The sequence below is a fragment of the Arachis hypogaea genome, chromosome 1 (genome assembly GCF_003086295.3).
Source record: "Arachis hypogaea cultivar Tifrunner chromosome 1, arahy.Tifrunner.gnm2.J5K5, whole genome shotgun sequence".
In the NCBI taxonomy this organism is placed as follows: Eukaryota; Viridiplantae; Streptophyta; class Magnoliopsida; order Fabales; family Fabaceae; genus Arachis; species Arachis hypogaea.
The window spans coordinates 12270641-12289483 of NC_092036.1; the positions used below are offsets into that span (position 1 = coordinate 12270641).

An 18843-nucleotide genomic window follows, 5' to 3' on the forward strand; every position below is an offset into this window, starting at 1 on the left:
TCCAAAGCCTGAATCCAATTATCTGCATCAGTGGAATTTGAGGTTCCCCTAAAAGTCGGAGGGCAAACTTTCAGAAATGTAGCAAGTGTCATAAGACCGTCCTCATCATTATTGTTCCCATGATTACCCTGGTTTATCTGATTACCCAGTGCCTCAGCTATTGCCTGCATAGCTACAGCCATATTTCCCAGGGCGGCCATAAAATCTACTGGGTCAGTCCCTATAGGGGCAGAAGTAACGATGCCTGTCCTACCTCTACCTCGCCCGCGACCGCGTCTGGGAGTCGACATCTGGTCCCTATACACACCAAACAAGTGATATTAAGTTGATTAGTCTCAATATCGTAGGTCTAATGCTTTAAGTTCCAAATGCATGCTCACAAATATTTATGCCATATATATCAGTCAGATATCCTAATAGCACATAAACACATATACAGAGAATGCACAGAAGTATAATCAGTCCGTCTTTCAGGCTCTATAGGAACGAAATGCTCTGATACCATAATGTAACACCCTACCACACTAAGCTTTACGCTTAAGTCATAAAATGAAGGTGGTGTGGTATTACGACCTCTAAAACCAAATGAGTACATATAATAGCAGAAGAATTATAATATGCTAGGAGCCTAGAAGAATAGGGGAAATAAAAATCGCGAGATAAAAGCGCAACGCTCAAGAAACGAGTTAACTTGCGTGCTAAGAAAATCATAACTGTCAAACATAAGATAACAGAAGTAGGAATAGAGTGCCAAAGATGCAAAATAACAAGCTCCTAACTCAGCCTGCAAAGTCAAGACTAGCCGGAGAATATTTACACATATATACATACATATCTAAAACCCAAAAGTACATATACAAAATTCTGCCTCTCCATAAACCTCTAAGAGGATCAAAAAGGACAAGTTATGCGGAGAGAAAATTAAGTACATATATATACATCACTGTACAACAAAACTATACAACAACACTATCCAGTAACCCCTCCGCTTTAAGAGTCCAGACGCTTAACGAGATGACTCCTGACCTGCATCTTAAAAATAACAACATAGTATGGAATGAGAATCGGAGGTTCTGAGTATGGTAAATGTGCCACACACATAAGATATAAGGTCTTGGAAATGCTAGAGGCAATCCTAGAATGCCGACACTCAAATTATAGAGCTTAATGTATTAAACAGAAGTCATAAAAGGTGATTTTCTAAGAGTATCTAAAATTGACTTAACTTAACCTTAAGTCTAAACCTCATATTGCCGTTCCTCCATTCCTCCACTTCCTTTAGTATTTCACAGACAGTTAAACAGATATAAGCAAGCACAAGAAAGTTACAAATACGGCAGGTAACGATTACACATTTAACATGGCAAATACAGTTAGACACACCCAACTAATGCACAAGCAAGTAATTCAAGTAATATGCAGATGATGCATGTCTGTCCTATGGCTGATGAGGCTCATCTGTCGGTCATCCAGCCAACCCAACAAGTATAAATTGTACTTAGACTGTCCCCCGACGTGCATCCCTATGAGTCTATGCATAACTTTATCTCAAATAATCAATATTGCTCAATGGGGGTAACATTTCCGGAAATTTATATAGTGCCCGGTCACACTTACGTCGTAGGGTCAACAGAGTATCGAGTTTTCTACCTAGTACACGTGGTGGCAAGCCACGGCACTTTATCCAGGGAATCTCGTATCTCAGATTATTCAATTTCATAAGCCATATAAATAATTCAATTATAATTCATCAACATCCACATCATCCTCAATCGCATCTCATTCGTCATCATACATCAATCATATTCAATCCTTATCCTTCATTATCACACCTCCCATTCCGTCCATCAATAGTTCCATTTCAAAACATAATTCATCCTTTTCTAAATGAATCAAACTTAAAACATACTCATTTAATTTCCTTAATAATTCAAAAATAAACCATATAACCTTTGAATCTAAATCTTTTTAAATAATCATATAAACAATGTCTCTAATTTTTATAAAATTTTCGGCAGCATCTCCTCTAAAACTCGGACTTTGCCACCCTTTTCGAGTTCAAACCTGCATTCTTTTCAATGCAACATACCATTCCTCATCATCATAACAATCACCACAATAAATCTATCTCAGATCAACAATTAAACTCGTACAATATTCAAATCCAACAACCAAAATTCAACTAAGAATCATAGTTCACAAATCCTAGACTTTTAACACAAAATACCTCATATCAATAATTTACCAAATCACCAGTTAATCCACAAGCACCAACCAAATATATTTGACAACAAATTACTAAACATTAACATACATCTGCATTCCAATTTATCCTATAGTCATCTAACTTAAGTTTTCACAGAACATTATATATTAAATACAAGAAATAATATATATATATATATATATATATATTTAATGTATATTTTTATTTCAATATATATTATAATATATATTATAATATCATTAGAATATAGTGGATATTTTTAAAGTTTTGGTCCTGGTGAATAACTAAAGATGAAATTATATCTACTTAATTAGTCTTAATCTTAAGTCTATATGAATCAGATGTGTCTATATGCATCAACAGTATCACTAATAAGTATATATGTCATTTTGTCAAAAATTACATCTACACAAATCAACCTCTTATTATATTTGTTGGAGACCTATTTTTCACTAAAATGCATCGTTTTGAGAAGTTATGAAACGATGTCATTATCTTCTGTGTTAAATTTTTAACGTGGATGTATTTATCTTGATACGTGACATAATCATGGATACGTCATTTAATGACCATATAGAATCTCTTCGTTAATACTGCAGTGACGGACGTATACATATAATTGTGGGGCAACCAACTCATTACAATTTGAAAATTTTTTGAGTAGTATATGATAATAATATTTATTTATTTTTATTAAATTATTGAATTTGATTCTACAATAATTTTTTATTTAATTTTTAATATTTTATAATCAATTTAAAAATTTCATATTAGATGTCATTAAAATGATTAATTCTCAATTTAAATGAAATTTGTATCTTTTCTTAGAAATCGACTCGAAAGAGTATTCTTTATCTTTTTTTTATATTAGTTTTAACTTTTTTTTCATAAAAATTGTATTAATTAAAAGAATTTTCTCAACTATGAATCTCAATAAGAATTGTCTTCTAATTGTATGATAAATAAATTTTTAAATCAATATTTATTTATATATATGTAAAAATAATATTACACATCCAAGTCTTTTTATGAACTAAGTCTAACTAAGTTAAACAATAATACTTAAAATAATGTTAGTGATAACTGATTTTTATTATCTTGGACTAATTTAGATAGACTTGGTTAACAAAATAACATGAATATGTAGCATTATCCTATATAAAAAGATAGATATTTTAATTGTATTGTTAAGAAAAAGATTACTTAATTTTTTTAAAATACGAAACCTAAATAATAAAATTCTAAATTATATGTTATTATTTAAATTACTATTTTAGTATTTTAATTTATAAATTAGATATTTTAAAAATTAATCATGTTATATGTATATAGAAAATAACCACCTGTATATATATATTGAAATAAAAATATACATTAAAAATAAATTAAATAATACATATATTTACATATAAATACATAAGGTTAATGAATAATTTGATAACTGATTTTTATGTAATATAATATTTTTATTATAAAAATTATTATTATTATTATTATTAGTATTATTATTATTATTATTATATATATATATATATATATATATTTTGCCCCACTATTAAAATTTTTTAGATCTATCACTGGTTAATAGCTACCGACTCTGATGACTAACCGATAAATCTATTTATTTTACAAAAATAAAATTCAAAAACCTCACTCAAACATAATAAAATTTAATTAGAATAAAAATATTCGATACAAAATTTATGGAGATCTATTTAAATATTTATTTATAGCTTTTTTAACAATCTAACCTAAATATATCTTAATTATAACTATATAAGTTGAACCCTCCGAAAAAATATATAGATCCACTTTCTTTATTTAATTTTTTTCTCACATCTTTGTGCGAGTGTTTTTTTTTTTTCTGCCTTTTTTAGCATTATTACATCAACTTGGTTTCTTTGTTTTTTCCTTTGATAGGGTAAAAACCTATAAATACTAATAGCGGCTATAGATGAAAGGAAAATGTTCGGAAACAAAAATATTCAGTCAAAGTTGCCAAAACCTATTTTTCATTTCATTTTATATGATTCTAGTATATTAATATTATAATTTCTCATACACTTTTTTTATTAAATGAAAACAATATCATATCATTATCATTTATATTAGTTTATTCTTTTTTAATGTGTACACGTTGATTTCTTTTGAATACTCATTTATGTTCATAAAATAGAAACAATAACTAACTGAAATATAATATTAAAAGTGTGAGACTCAATTTAGTTCTTTAATATACACAATTAAAATAGAAACTATTATATTCTATTATTGGAATAAGCAAAATTTCTTTGCAAACACTCACTTTATATATACAAATAATAATACAATAACCTTTTTTTAAATAATCAAACGTCATTCTCAAAAATCTCTAATAGAGAAGACCATGTTCCTGAAACAGCAATAACAAATCCAAAAAACATAATTACCCCATCTCTTACCACACACTTCAAACCTAATTCCTCTTTAAACACAACTAAGTGAAACAAAGCAGGCATCACAAAACTAAGAATAACACAAACACTACTCCCAACAAGAGATAGAAAATCTGTAAAATTAGGTACAAAAATTGCTACCAAACTTACCCCTAACACCATCAACCACCTCATCCACAAACAATACCTAGAATCACAAAACCTACCCTCAATAACCTCATAAACAGGATTCATCATCAATGGAAAAGTGAAGAACAAATTTATGCAAAGACAAAATTGCACCAAATCACTAATTAGCCCTTGCCCAAAATTTGTAGTTATAATCTCTTGTGTCTCATCACCAAAAGCAAAGTAACCTAATGCACCAAATGAACCATACAATATAGAAATTAACATCATTGCCAAACCCAAAACATCACCAAACTTTTCCTTATCTTTGGCCTCAGATTCCAATGGTAAAACCATCCCTATTCCTTCAAAAGCATAAACTGCAACACCAATACCATAGAAGAACATAGGGAATCCACCAAAGGCCTTCAAATTAGGCCTATTCTCAAAGCATATGAAGACATCCTCAACCATCACAACACTTTTTGCCGCGAAATCAACAATATCGGCGAAAATGCTCAAAGGAGCCAAATGGGTTAGGGTTGGAATCGCATTTAGGGCAAGCTGAAATGGGAAGCAAGCCCAATGGATCAACACCTTGGGCGTCAAACCAAGAATTGAATCATATTTTGAGAGGTAGGCAAGAGTGGTCGATACGAAAATAAGGTAACCAACACAGAAACTGAATTGCGAAAGCACAATCATGAAATCCACAAACGATTTGCCAAAAGGTCCCCATATAGCATAGCCTAAGTCACCAAATGAATTGATCTTCGAGGATCCTCTGGAGATAGTGTGGGAAAAAGATGATTCGAGCTTGCGCCGCGTTTGGACGAGGAGTATCATGCAATAATGTGTGAAGAAGCCCACGGTAAAGAGCATAATTAGCCCTAATATCCAACCGGTTTTTTTGAAACAGTAAGGAAGGCCAAGAACACCTGCACCAACAATGGCTATGAAGATATTTGCAAAGGTTTTGGTTTTGGAGGAAAGTGGTTGATAATGGCCACCCAATAGAGGAGTATCTTCATTTGGTGCTGATGATGATGAAGACTTTGTACGATTCTTCTTTTGAAGCCCCATTGCTTTGAATAATGATGGGATGAAATTCAATGATATGATGTTGTATCTTATTATGAGGTATAATTATGTAGTTAAAACATGCATGCATTCTTCATAAGAGAAAGGGATTATGTGAAATGTGAATCAAATTTTGGCAAATGCTAATTTAGTAGCTTATTTTCTTAAACAATAGACAAATGCCTATTATTGTAGTAAGCATTGAGGTTGAAGAAAGGTGAATATTGGATTTGGATTTGATGGTATGCTAATTATTATTATTATTATTATATTATTATTATTATTATCTAATTTTGTTATTTAATATAAAATAAACTAAAACTTTTTTATTTTCTTTTGGTACAAAAATTTGGAAAAAAGGTTAGTTGAATTTACTTAGTAAAATGATATGGTATTATGCATATTATTTTTTGGATAAACAAATGATGAGTTACATTGCTTTTTTCGATTCAACAATTATTTATATTTTTTTGTATCTAAAAATTTGGTCTCCTAAGTAGTGTGATGTGTCTTTCTATATTTATTTGTTTTTTAAACTGCGTGTATCACAATTTTTTCAATTAAAATAATAATATAAAGTCAAATAATAGGTGTTTATATTGCTAATTGACATTCATATAAATCCTTGTCACAAATGAATTATATTGAATTCTTAAACTTATATATTTATTTTGATGTTAATTTTTCTAAAGAGAATTAATGAAAAAATATATATATTAAACTATATTAACGTTCACATGCATTTCATTCTCTAAGTGTGCAATGAAATTTCTTAGAAATAATATTTTAACATTTACTATAAATATTGTTCAAATTAACATAAAACAAACAGAAGTAACTCTTGTTGGTTTTTTAATATAAAAATTTTTTTTCTTTATTTTTTTCAATTTACTCTCTTAAATCTAATTGCTGATGCTTCAATAAGTTACAAGCGATATCAGTATTTTTTTTTTTCTGTGGTATCTCTTAATAATCTAACAAGCTAAATATTAATTTATTGACTAATAAATTGTTGTATATGTACAAAATAAAATTTAAAATATTTTATAATATTTACTTAAAAAAACTAATAAATTAACTATTAAACTAACTAAATTTAATTAGATTAACATTTAAACAAGCAACAATCATTTTACTTATTGATAGCACTAACAGAAAATAACATGACACGTTAAGGTATATTTTAATACATAAAACGATGTCATTTTTTCATGAGCTAGCCTAACAAAGGCCTAAACCCGACCTATCAGCCCAAAAAATCCCACCCATCAGCCATCTTTTTCTTTGTTGGTTTTCTTTTTTTTTATTCTCTTCCTGAACACTGAAACTCCATAGCAACTAACTCTTACCTGAATAGCCATAGATGTCGTTCTTTAATTTCCTGAAACTCCATAACCACCACAGCACTGTCTCGTTGGACTTCATCAATGCATCACTCAAGATTTCATTCTGCCTTTCCGGATATGTACCGTGCCTCATTCCGCGCTATTTATTCTGATGCTTGCTCTTTCAATTGTCAGTGGCTAGGCAGTTTCTTTGGCTCTTCTAGAGATCTGCAACTCTCTCACCGAGCTCCACCAATTCCTTCTCCTTATCTTCAAGAACGACTTCTACCACTAGCACTTGTTCTACAAGTTCGACAGCATTTCTGAAGCCTCATATGCCTTTGACATTGTCAACGACCACAACAAGCTCGATATACTTTAGCACACCATGCTCAAAGAATATGCAAAAAATTATTTTCTGCTTGAAGCCGTGAGATTTCACCGTAGGATAAAGTCTAACAGGTTAAGTATGATGCATATAAGATGTTTGATAGAATGCGTCATAGCAAATTTTATCATAGAAGGAGATGACGGAAGGACTAACAAAAGAGATGACGGAAGGACTAACGTGATCATGTCTGTTATTTTTGGGAGACGAATTTAATTAATTTATTTTTTCGAGAAAGAAAATAAAGATTGAGGTATCTTTTAGGAACGATTTTGACTATTAATTCTATATTATAAACGTGAAATAGAGTTGGTATATAATTTTTTAAATATTATTTATATATTATAAAAAATATTATTGTTATTCTCAAAATTTGAACTTAAAAATCTTAGTATAAGAGTAAAATAATACTTACTCTCTTAGATACATATATTTTGAATTTGATGAACAATAAATAAAGAAGTACAAAGAAGAAAACAACAAGAACTAAATCAAAAGGAAATTATAGTGTTATATAAAAAGGTTTACTATCAAATCAATTATTTATTCTGTATGTAACTATTAAATTATAGTTATAGACGGCTAGATAACGACTCAAATAAAAATGTTTAAAATAATTTTTATACAAAGATATTAGTTAAAACATATGGTTAAATTATTTATTATATTTAACTAAACTGTTAAATTGACATAATATATGTACATATCATAAGTATATATTATCTTTCCATAAAGATTATTTTGATCATCTTCATATGAATATAATATAATTAATAATCCCTTTATATATACAAACAGCATTCTCTTGCAAAATTGAAGCACTAACTAGTTAATTAATTAATGTATATTTAAGTTGTGGCATTGATCAAACCCTTGAGAACATCAATGGCTTCAGCAGAAATACTCCTCCTCTTATGTAACCTAGAGATGATTTCAATCTTAGGAGGTGGATCCATGGAGAAACAAATGACCAAAACAGTGAGATTGTCACATGCATTGCGTTGAAGTGCTTCAGAAACAAGAGCTCTTGCACATTCCATTGGATCATTGTGTTTCATCAGCTCCTTTCTCACCATTGTCACAGCATATTGGCTACTCATCACATCCCATAATCCATCACACCCCATTATTAAGAACTCATCTTCTTCTGTTAATACAACCTCTTCTAATTCTGGCTCTGAGCTTAATGGGCACATTGAATTACCTGTAAGAAAATTTGGAATATAATAATGGAAATTAATTATAATTAGACATAATATATAAAAGAGTCTCTCTTTGTATGTATAATTGTAAACCGTAACGCATGTTAGAAAAACAAAAAAAAAAAGCCCGAACTTATTCTAAATAAAACAAATTCTAATTTTTTTTGTTAATTTGTTTTAGTTATCAAATATTTTTTATTGTAAATGTATGCAATATGAATGAAAATGATGATATGGAATAACGAACGTTTTCTTATTAATATTTTTATGAGTAATTAGGGTAAAAAGGGTTTTAGGGTTTTACATTACGTTCACAATTACAGTTGCTATCACAATATTATTGTAATATCTACATTTAACGGCTTAAATTTTCGGAAAAAAAAATAAATTTATGGCATATACAATATTAGAGTTTTTATGAAAAAAAATAAAATTCAATTCTTCCTATTCTTAATTTTCTAAATAAAAAAAATAGACACAATTCTAACTTTTCTAAAAAATTGAGCTCTTCTAATTATTTGTGACTAACATTGTTGTAACTACACAAAAAAGTTCTCTTAAAATTAATAAATCATAGAGAAGATATAAAGAAAATAAGTTCAAAGAGAATTTTTCAACTTCCTTTAATATAATTCATTGCAATTTTTTCAGTTGTATTAACTACCATACACTATTTCACTCTAATTCTATTAATTGAATTAAGCATGTTATATACATATTACTACTTTATATTAAGGTTTAATTATTTTGTCAGTTCTTATAATTTTACTAAATTTTTAATTAAGTCCTTATATCATATTAGATTTTGTAATTAAGTCTTTGTCGTGGTAAAAACGCTGGAATTAACGGAATATTCAATTAAACAAAACGAATATGCCTAACACTTGATTATTCTGTTAATTCTAACGTTTTTGTCATAGTTGGAACTTAGTTACAAAATCTGATATGATATAGAAACCTAATTACAAAGAAAAAAATATAAAGACCTAATTAAAAATTCGGTAAAATGATAGGAACCCACAAAGTAACTAAACCTTATATTAATTACCTTTGTAACCTTTGATGTGCCAATCCCCAAGAGCACGTGCCACTGATAGTTGTCCATTGAGGTATCCATCATAGATCACACCACCTAGTTTCTCAATTCTTAATCTTTCAGAAGTGCTGTTTGGCTTATGATCTTTGGAAAGTTCTATGGCTTTACCTCTTTTTCCCATTACGGCACGAGAATCCCCCACATTGGCAACTATCAAGTCCCTAGAAATATGGAATATAGAGAGAGTGAAATTCACACTAATTAACTAGATATTCTAGATAGTAGTTAGATGATACATTTTATTAGAAGTAGCAATAAGTGATGAGTGCAACATAACATGATTGATTAATAGATATATAATTGTTAATGCATTTTTTATTTGGCTTTAATTTTTGGTATGACAGCTTCTATGATCTAAGAATTTAAAGGCCAATCCTTATTGATTTTTTTTTAATTTTAACATAAAACAAATAAAAATATATAGATTCGCATAAAAAAACTCTTGACTAAAAAAATATAATAGGTATATAATTATTTATCTATTTTTTTATCAATAAAATTTTTTTATTGATTTAAATTTTTGAAATTATGATTGTATGATATGATATCAAAGTTTATATAACTTCAAAATTTATAATTCGATTTTTGTTATAAAAAAAATAATTTTATGCAAAGCTCACCCAAGTTTTCAAAAAAGATATTTTCGTATGAAGTTGCATGATAAATATATAATAATTTATGTACTTCTTTTTATCGGTTTAAATTTTTAAAATAAGTGATTTAATCGCAACAAAAAAATTAATCACATTATATATGGTACTAACCTTTCCAAAATAAGGGCAACAATTGCTGTGGTGCCTGAAGAACTATCAAGTGAAGTAGCATCTGCAAATGCATGATCCACTTTCACAAATGCACTCTTAATAGCTTTCTTAATGTTGGATGGAAAATGTGAATCTTCAACTATTAGCTTAAGAATGTTTATTTTGGTAAATGATGCCGCATCAATTCCTCCATGCCCATCAAATACCTATAATTATTAATAATAATGCAATAACTCACTGAGAATTTAGGAATTAAGGTAGTGTTTGTTTTGAAGTATTGGGACGGAGATTAAGAGATTGAGACTCAATATCATGTTTGTTGGTTTAGAAATTTGTATTAAAATTTCAGTCTCTATCTCTAGAATTTTAGTATTTCAATACATCCAAAAAGTGGGGACACAAGAAATTGAAATTTTTAAAAAAGGATACTGAAACTTTAATAACATTTTATACATAAAATACTCAAATTTTAATTAATTTATTCCAACTTTATCATTTGTGCAAATTAAATTAGAGTTTCATTTTTATTTCAATCTCTGTCTCCCACTTTACACCAAACATAATATTAAAATTTATTTCAATCTCTGTCTTTTAATCTCAGTCTTTCAATTTCTATCTCTTTTTCAAACGCTACTTAAGACTTGCAAATATATCGCTAAGGAACCCATGCCACCACTAGAAAAAGGTAAAAAACAAAAAAAATGAAAAATAAAAAACTTATGCGGAAAAAATACTTATATATATATGTTGCTAGCTAGAAGTTCTATTTGAAATCATTTTCTTGTGAATAGTACTAAAATTGTCAATCGGGCAGCTTATATGGCTAGAAAAGAGTTTGTGAATTGAAAAAAGAAAATTCACATATTTAATTTAGATCATTTTTTAAAATATCTAGATTTTTTAATAAAAAAAATTGAGTTCCAATTTGTATGATAAAATTTAGGGATATTCATTCATAAGTATGGGTAATCCGATTAAGGTGAAAATTCAGGTGAAGTCGACTTTACGTGAAATTGATATCTGAGAACCGTTGGATGAAAATTTAGTCAAATCAATCAAATCATCTAACGACTCTCAATATCAAGTGAAGTCGATTTCACCTGAGTTTCCACCTCCAATTAAAACCAATTTGACCCAATTTAATTAGTTTTGGCACTCGTTGAATAATCGGATCTAACTGGGTAAGACCCAATAAAACTAATTTTTAATTAGTTTAGGTATTAAATTTATGGTTGTGGAACTCGATGACCTAATTAGTTTTATATTTATATTAAAAAAATAAAATATATACTATTTTTATCAACGAACCTTAATACTAATTTGTTCATCAATTTTTTTGATGATATTTATTTAAGTATGAATTTAATATATATTTTGTCATTCACATATTTATCTTTTTTATTTATCTTTTTACCATCACATATTTATAGAATTTTTTTTAATTTTTTCATTTAAATTTAATTTTTAATTGGATATGTTGATTATCCGAATCAACACAATCCGACTTAATTTAATTTTTAATTGGATCTCTTTACAATATAACATATTATCCGATTTAAATTGAACCGAATAAATTTTTATCGGTTTGGTTCTCATTTTTCTTTATACCCAAAAATCTGTAAACATTTTTAAATTAATTTTTATAACTTTTATAATTATATAAAAAATTTTAGTTGTATATATTGTTACCTTTTTGAAAATTTGAAACAAACACGCCCTTAATTTAAAGCCAAGAAGGTTTTTTGTACCCCATAAAATCCTGCTGGAGAAGGCATGGTAGCAGCACTGGAATATTCGTGAATGATATCAACACAAATAAACTCATCTTCCATGAACTGCTTTGGTCCTTTCTCAGAACAACTTCCAAATCGCAATGTTGGTGAAAACTTTGATTTCTCTTCTGGATTTGCTTTCAAGTCTTCAATCCCAATGTCTAATTCCTAATAAAGTGTGATATAGAAAATAAAATATATAAATATTTGTATTATTAAGAAAACATTATCACAAGTACACAACTTACTTGAACAATAATAATTAACATCCAATTTCTAATTTAATTTCTATTTCACCAGAATGAAGGCACGAATATCTCGGTTACAGAGTAGTATTTAAATATTAGTTAGAATGATATACTTAAAAACTTATATTCATATTTGAATTTAAATTAAATAATTATTTTATATTTTTTATTTATTTAACACCTATAATATTTTGTATTATATAAAGTTTAAAAATATTATTTATATACTAAAATTAATTATTAATATAAAATATATATTAAAAATAAATTAAATAATATATATATTTATATACTAATATATTATAACTTATTTTAATAGTTAATTTTAGTGTATGTTTAATTTATTTTGAGTTATTGACACATAGTAAACATATATATCCTTTTTTCTAAACACTTTTTTTGGTTTCTAACAATCTCTATTCATGATTTTACAAATTTTATCATAAGAAATTAATCGATTGAAACAAAGATATAGACGAAAAATAGCATGCACAAAAAGTCATAAACTTCTTAAAATTATAATATTGAATTTGGCATTATTATACAAAACTCCGAGGGATGAAGAAAGAGAATTTGATTGTACTAACCGATTTAGCCAACCATACGTTACTGCTGCAATGGCGAATAATTGAATGATCTTTTGGAGGTTTTCTAATATTGTGATTTAAATCCCCAATAATTCTTTCACCATTTTGATCCAATAATGTAGCTATTTGAGGCTTGAAATTAGTTCCTAGAGCCATTATCCTTTAATTTCCTATAGCACAAATCATCCAATATAATCAAATTTTTGTGCCTATTCAAGAAAAAAAATTAATATATATTATTTTTAACAACAACCTTGTCCATAGGCAACCTGAATTTTAATCACCCTTGATGATCACATGTCTCATAAAACAACTATCTTAATATTGTGATGATTTTGCACTTGATATTCAAGAACATGGGAGATAGGAAGATCACAAAACAAAAGGGTTAGTTCTTTTTTGCATTCAAAAAGAGACTTTGTTTTGCTAAGAAGTAATTATAGAATTATAGATAGATGACTTTGATCCATATGTCAAATTTAAAACCATGAAGCATTAAAGGGAAGATCTTAATGAAAGGAGAAGTGATAGTATATATATTAGGTTTTGTGGTTATTATTGTTTGTGGTTAATAAGAGAGATTAGGGAACTAAAATGTTTAATTTATGTTCTTTTTGTATATATATCACAGGTTTTATTAGGTTTACTAGCTAGTTGACCGGATAGCCTTGTGTTGTGGTGGTGATGAAAATGCTTTGAATTATGTCATGATTTCCCTTTATGTTAAAGCTATATCACAAAAATTTAATTTAATCTTAAATAAATAAATTATAGAGTATTACCAAATATCTCGCTTTACTCTCTTATGTAGTTATCACTTTATTTATTTATTTATTTATTTAATCATACTACGTGTACATTAAAATTAATTAGTAGTATAAAATATATGTTATAATATAAATAAATATTGAAAATAAATTAAATTACATATATAATTATACGTAAATATATTGATGACTAATTTTAGTGGCTGAATTTAGTGTATAAATAATATTTTTGTTATTTATTTGTTTTGCTTTATTATGTATTGCTTTTTATGTGCAAACGTGCCATAAGCACTGAAGTTTCTAATCTTTTATTTAAATAAATTATATTGCACTTTGATTTCTTATTAATTTAAATTAAATAAAATTAAATCATGTATGAAAATTTTATTAAATTTGAACAATAGTGTGGCACTACCGTACCAATTGCGAATTCAAATAATGACCTACTGAATGTATTTGTGAAAACACGAGGGCTCTCAAGTTTTTGCCTCGTTTACTTTTTCAATTAAAGTTTCATATATATATATATACACACACGCTTAGAGATAATTATCTTCTCTTATTAATCAAAATTTTATATCTAAAAAATTTAGAATTTAATTTTTAATAAATCCAAAAAATAAAAAGTAGCATAAAACAAATAAAAAAATTACATATACAAATAATTAAAACACTCTTTCTAAAACATAAATCACAATAGCACTGAGTTTCCTCTTCCTTGCTTAGGAATATAATAATCCTAGTTTCAAGGTAACTACACAAAAAGTGTAGTGCGTGTGGTGCAGATTAGGGTTAAAACGTGTAACACTAACTTGACTTCTATCTTTCTTCTCATTTGAACCAATTGTGAATCACTTTATTGACTTGTTGACCAGAAGTCAACTTCAAGGTGCCAAGATAAAGAAGTAGTAAACTACTAAATGAAAATATAATAATCAATCATTTTGATTAGTTTAGGTTATCTATATATTGCAAGTGGCAATAATAAAGACTATGTTAAATTCAGCTATTAAAATCAACTATCACTATAAAATATATATTAAAATATAAATATACGTTAAATTAAATAAATTAAATTAAATCACATATATATTTATATACAAATATATTGATAACTAATTTTAGTATATAAATAGTATTTTTGCAATGATGATTAGTGAAAAAATTAGTAGTCTTAATTTATTTCCTACTTGAATTTAAGACTTAATAATAAATAATTCCTTAAATAAAGGTTCGATATATTAGCAAATTATTTGTTTGTGAGCGGAGGTATGAAATGCGGACATATGAGTATAATCTTTATTTATGACCTATTTTGACACAGTTTTTTTAACAAACAAATTAAGTGGTTAAATTAAAGGTGCAAGTATTTAGAAAATAAAGTTTGTGAACTAACATGTTATGTAATATTTTCTAAATTAAAGAACCTTATGATTTGATTTAATTTAATTTTCAATCTCATAATTTAAATACATAAATAAGATTTTACAATTAAGAAAACCCAATGTTAAATGGAATATTTTTAAATTTTATTTCCAACATGGGTGCAACCAAAATTAAAAATAAATTAAATATATAAAAAAAAAGTTAAAATTACACAAACTAAACATGATCCATTTAAATTAGTAGATCAGCCCATTATATTATCTCTTTCATATAATCTCTCGCAAGATTGAAATTGAGATTCTGTTTCTCTGTTTGCGGCAATATTATTGGTGCACTTTTCCTGTGTCATCTTCAATAATATCACCAAATATTATTAGTGCTTGGCTGCTTGCATTGTGCATTTGTGCTTCAATTCTTTGTTTGTCACAAACTGTGCCCACTAATAAATGGAAGTGTGAAATGTGAAAACGTTATTTAATTTCTTCTTGAGGATGATGATGACAATTGCTACACGGGTGGATAAGATATCTGAACAAAGAGTAATGTTAGATAATTAATTTTTTTAATTATTTTGTTTCACTTAAGTTTTTATTCTAAATCGTAAATTTTTAATTTAAAATCTAAAATTAGAAATTTAAATATTAAAGTTAGTTAATATTGACTAACTAAAAATTAATTTTTTATGATTTTTTTGAGTAAATATGTGCTTGTACTATTTATAAGGATTTTGAGTACCTAATTAGAGTAACCTATATTAATTTTTTTATTTTATAATATTTTTTATACAATAAATATTTTAAAAATTTAAAGGTGTGTTTAATTTGTATTTGTATTTTTTATTTGTTTTTGTCCTTAAATTTTTGAAAAAAAAAAGAAGATTAATTAGAGGTAAAATTAAAATAGAAAATATAATTTTATTATTTCTACTGTTTTTTTCCTTAATAAAATTTCAAAAACAAAAAATAATACTAAAAATAAAAATAAAAAATGAAAAAAAAAAACAAAAGAAACCTAAAATTTTAAGTTTTTCAATATGCTTTCTACATTTAATACTTTAACATGGCACAGGATTCGGTGGTCCAGGAACCTTTGGACCACTTAGTGGTCCAAGTAGAAAACATGTTTTTAGAGTTTTTTTATCAATTGCTACGTAGTCCTTGAACTAATTTTAATTACAAATCAACCCCATATATTTTATTTAATTATAAAAATAGTTTTTTATTTTATAAATTATTATTTTATCAATTATCTATTATATTTATTAACAATCAAATACAAAAATAACAACCAATTATATCCTCCATTCATCCTAATAATTCCAATTGATTAAATAATTAACTTTGATCTCGTTACGTTCGTCCACGGCTTCCAAATCGTGTTTCCTTAAAATTCAATCGATTGGTTTTTCAAAACAATCGATTGAATGATAACTCAATCGATTGGTTTACACTATATCACAAAATAATCGATTGAAAGTTGTAAGGTAAAATGGTAAAAAGCTTATATCAATCGATTGTTTATACTTTCCAATCGAATGAATGCCTCAAAACAAGCGATTGTTGTTGTTACTCAATCGATTGAATTTACGAAAACAACATGAATTTGCCAAATACAATCGATTGGAAAGTGATGACATTGAAGTTTTAGCCAAATTCAATCGATTGGTAATGTAATCCAATCGATTGGAAGGTGATGAAGTTGAATGTTTTGCCAATTTCAATCGATTGATAATGGTACATAAAATTAATTTATAGATTGGTAATTTATAAAATTAATTTTGCCGATCAATAGTACCTTTTGCTTTTATTCAAGTAAGGCAAAGTAAAAAATACAAAAAGTATATGATATTGATAAGGTAGCAGCGTATCAAGTAGTAAGTATGCTTAATTTATTTATTTGTGTTATGCACAAATTTAGTTTCGTTAAAATATTAGTAACCAGTGCTCTAATTTTTGTAAATATATTTTGGGATAAGTGTTTGCAATTAGTTAAATATTACAATATATTGAGTAAATTCTTTTAATATATTTAGAGTTAATATAAAATTGAGGGTAAAAAACGCATTTAAGCCAAGGAGAGAAGTTTATTACGCATATAAGCCAAACAAGAATCTGATACAAGAATTCACCAAAGCACACTTTAATGTAATTCGAAACAACTTTATTCCAATTACATTCCTTAATAATTCGAATCAATACAGCTCCAATTATTCCCAACCATTGCATACAAGTAATTCGAATCAACTTAGAACGAATTATAAAAGCATAATTCGAATTGTATCAATTCGAATTAGTAGGAACACGTGAGTAGGAGGAAGTTCGAATCAAATTGATTCGAATTACTCACATTTCGAATCAAATGGTAATTCGAATTACACATTGTACAATAAGATACTAGAAAAAATACTATATAATATAAAAAAATATACTAAAAGAAGTATAAAACAAGATTATAGTAAATTAATTTTAGTATAAAATTATTAAATATAAATTAATTTTAACTCCTATTAATACATTGAATTAAAAATAACATATAAAAATGTACTTGTATTTATTAAATTTTAATAACATATAAAAATTTAATGACTTTTTAAATATTTTTTTTATAATAGGAGTAAATTTTTATATACTTTAAATACTTTATATAAAAATGTACTTGTATTTATCATACAAAAATAAAGTGTTGTGCTAATATAATAACATTATAATATTTTAAATCAATTTTTTTCTAGGATTTTAGATTAAAAGCAGCACATGAAAAAACATTATTGATATTTTAAAGCTAACTTAATTAAATAAGATAGAACTGTATTCTTTAGGATTTTATGTACATAATTAGGCTAATTTTTTTTTTAATATTGATCAAAGATGTGTGTTACACTATGTTATTTGGTTTCAGGTAAGTTTTACTCTACTATAATTTTTTTTTTACTTTTCAGAAGACACAAATCTAAAAAATTTTATAAATTAATTTAAAAAAAATATCATTGACGTTTTATAAATTTTATGTACCATTACCAATCGATTGAAATTGGCAAAACATTCAACTTCATCACCTTCCAATCGATTGGATTATATTACCAATCGATTGAATTTGGCTAAAACTTCAATGTCATCACTTTCCAATCGATTGTATTTGGCAAATCCATGTTGTTTTCGTGAATTCAATCGATTGAGTAACAACAACAATCGATTGTTTTGAGACATTCATTCGATTGGAAAGTATAAACAATCGATTGGTATAAGCTTTTTACCATTTTACCTTACAACTTTCAATCGATTGTTTTGTGATATAGTGTAAACCAATCGATTGAGTTATCATTCAATCGATTGTTTTGAAAAATCAATCGATTGAATTTCAAGGAAACACGATTTGGAAGCCATGGACGAACGTAACGAGATCAAAGTTAATTTTTTAATCAATTGGAATTATTATGATGAATGGAGGATATAATTGGT

At 26.9% G+C, this 18843-nt stretch overlaps 2 protein-coding genes across 2 annotated transcripts; both read right to left on the reverse strand.

Annotated features, from left to right (window-relative positions):
- Positions 1–4575: 4575 nt before the first annotated feature.
- On the reverse strand, positions 4576–5866 carry LOC112728898 (amino acid transporter AVT3B-like). Its single transcript, XM_025779529.3, has one exon. It carries the CDS (start codon positions 5851–5853, stop codon positions 4576–4578), a length of 1278 nt encoding a protein of 425 aa, XP_025635314.3. The 5' UTR covers positions 5854–5866.
- A 2482-nt stretch (positions 5867–8348) lies between these two features.
- On the reverse strand, positions 8349–13390 carry LOC112805703 (probable protein phosphatase 2C 47). The gene is made up of 5 exons (XM_025848069.2): positions 13233–13390; positions 12374–12565; positions 10626–10831; positions 9814–10022; positions 8349–8767 (listed from the first exon to the last, which is right to left on the reverse strand). The coding sequence occupies exons 1-5, from the start codon at positions 13386–13388 to the stop codon at positions 8412–8414; spliced, it is 1119 nt and encodes a 372-aa protein (XP_025703854.1). The 5' UTR covers positions 13389–13390; the 3' UTR covers positions 8349–8411.
- Positions 13391–18843: the final 5453 nt, after the last annotated feature.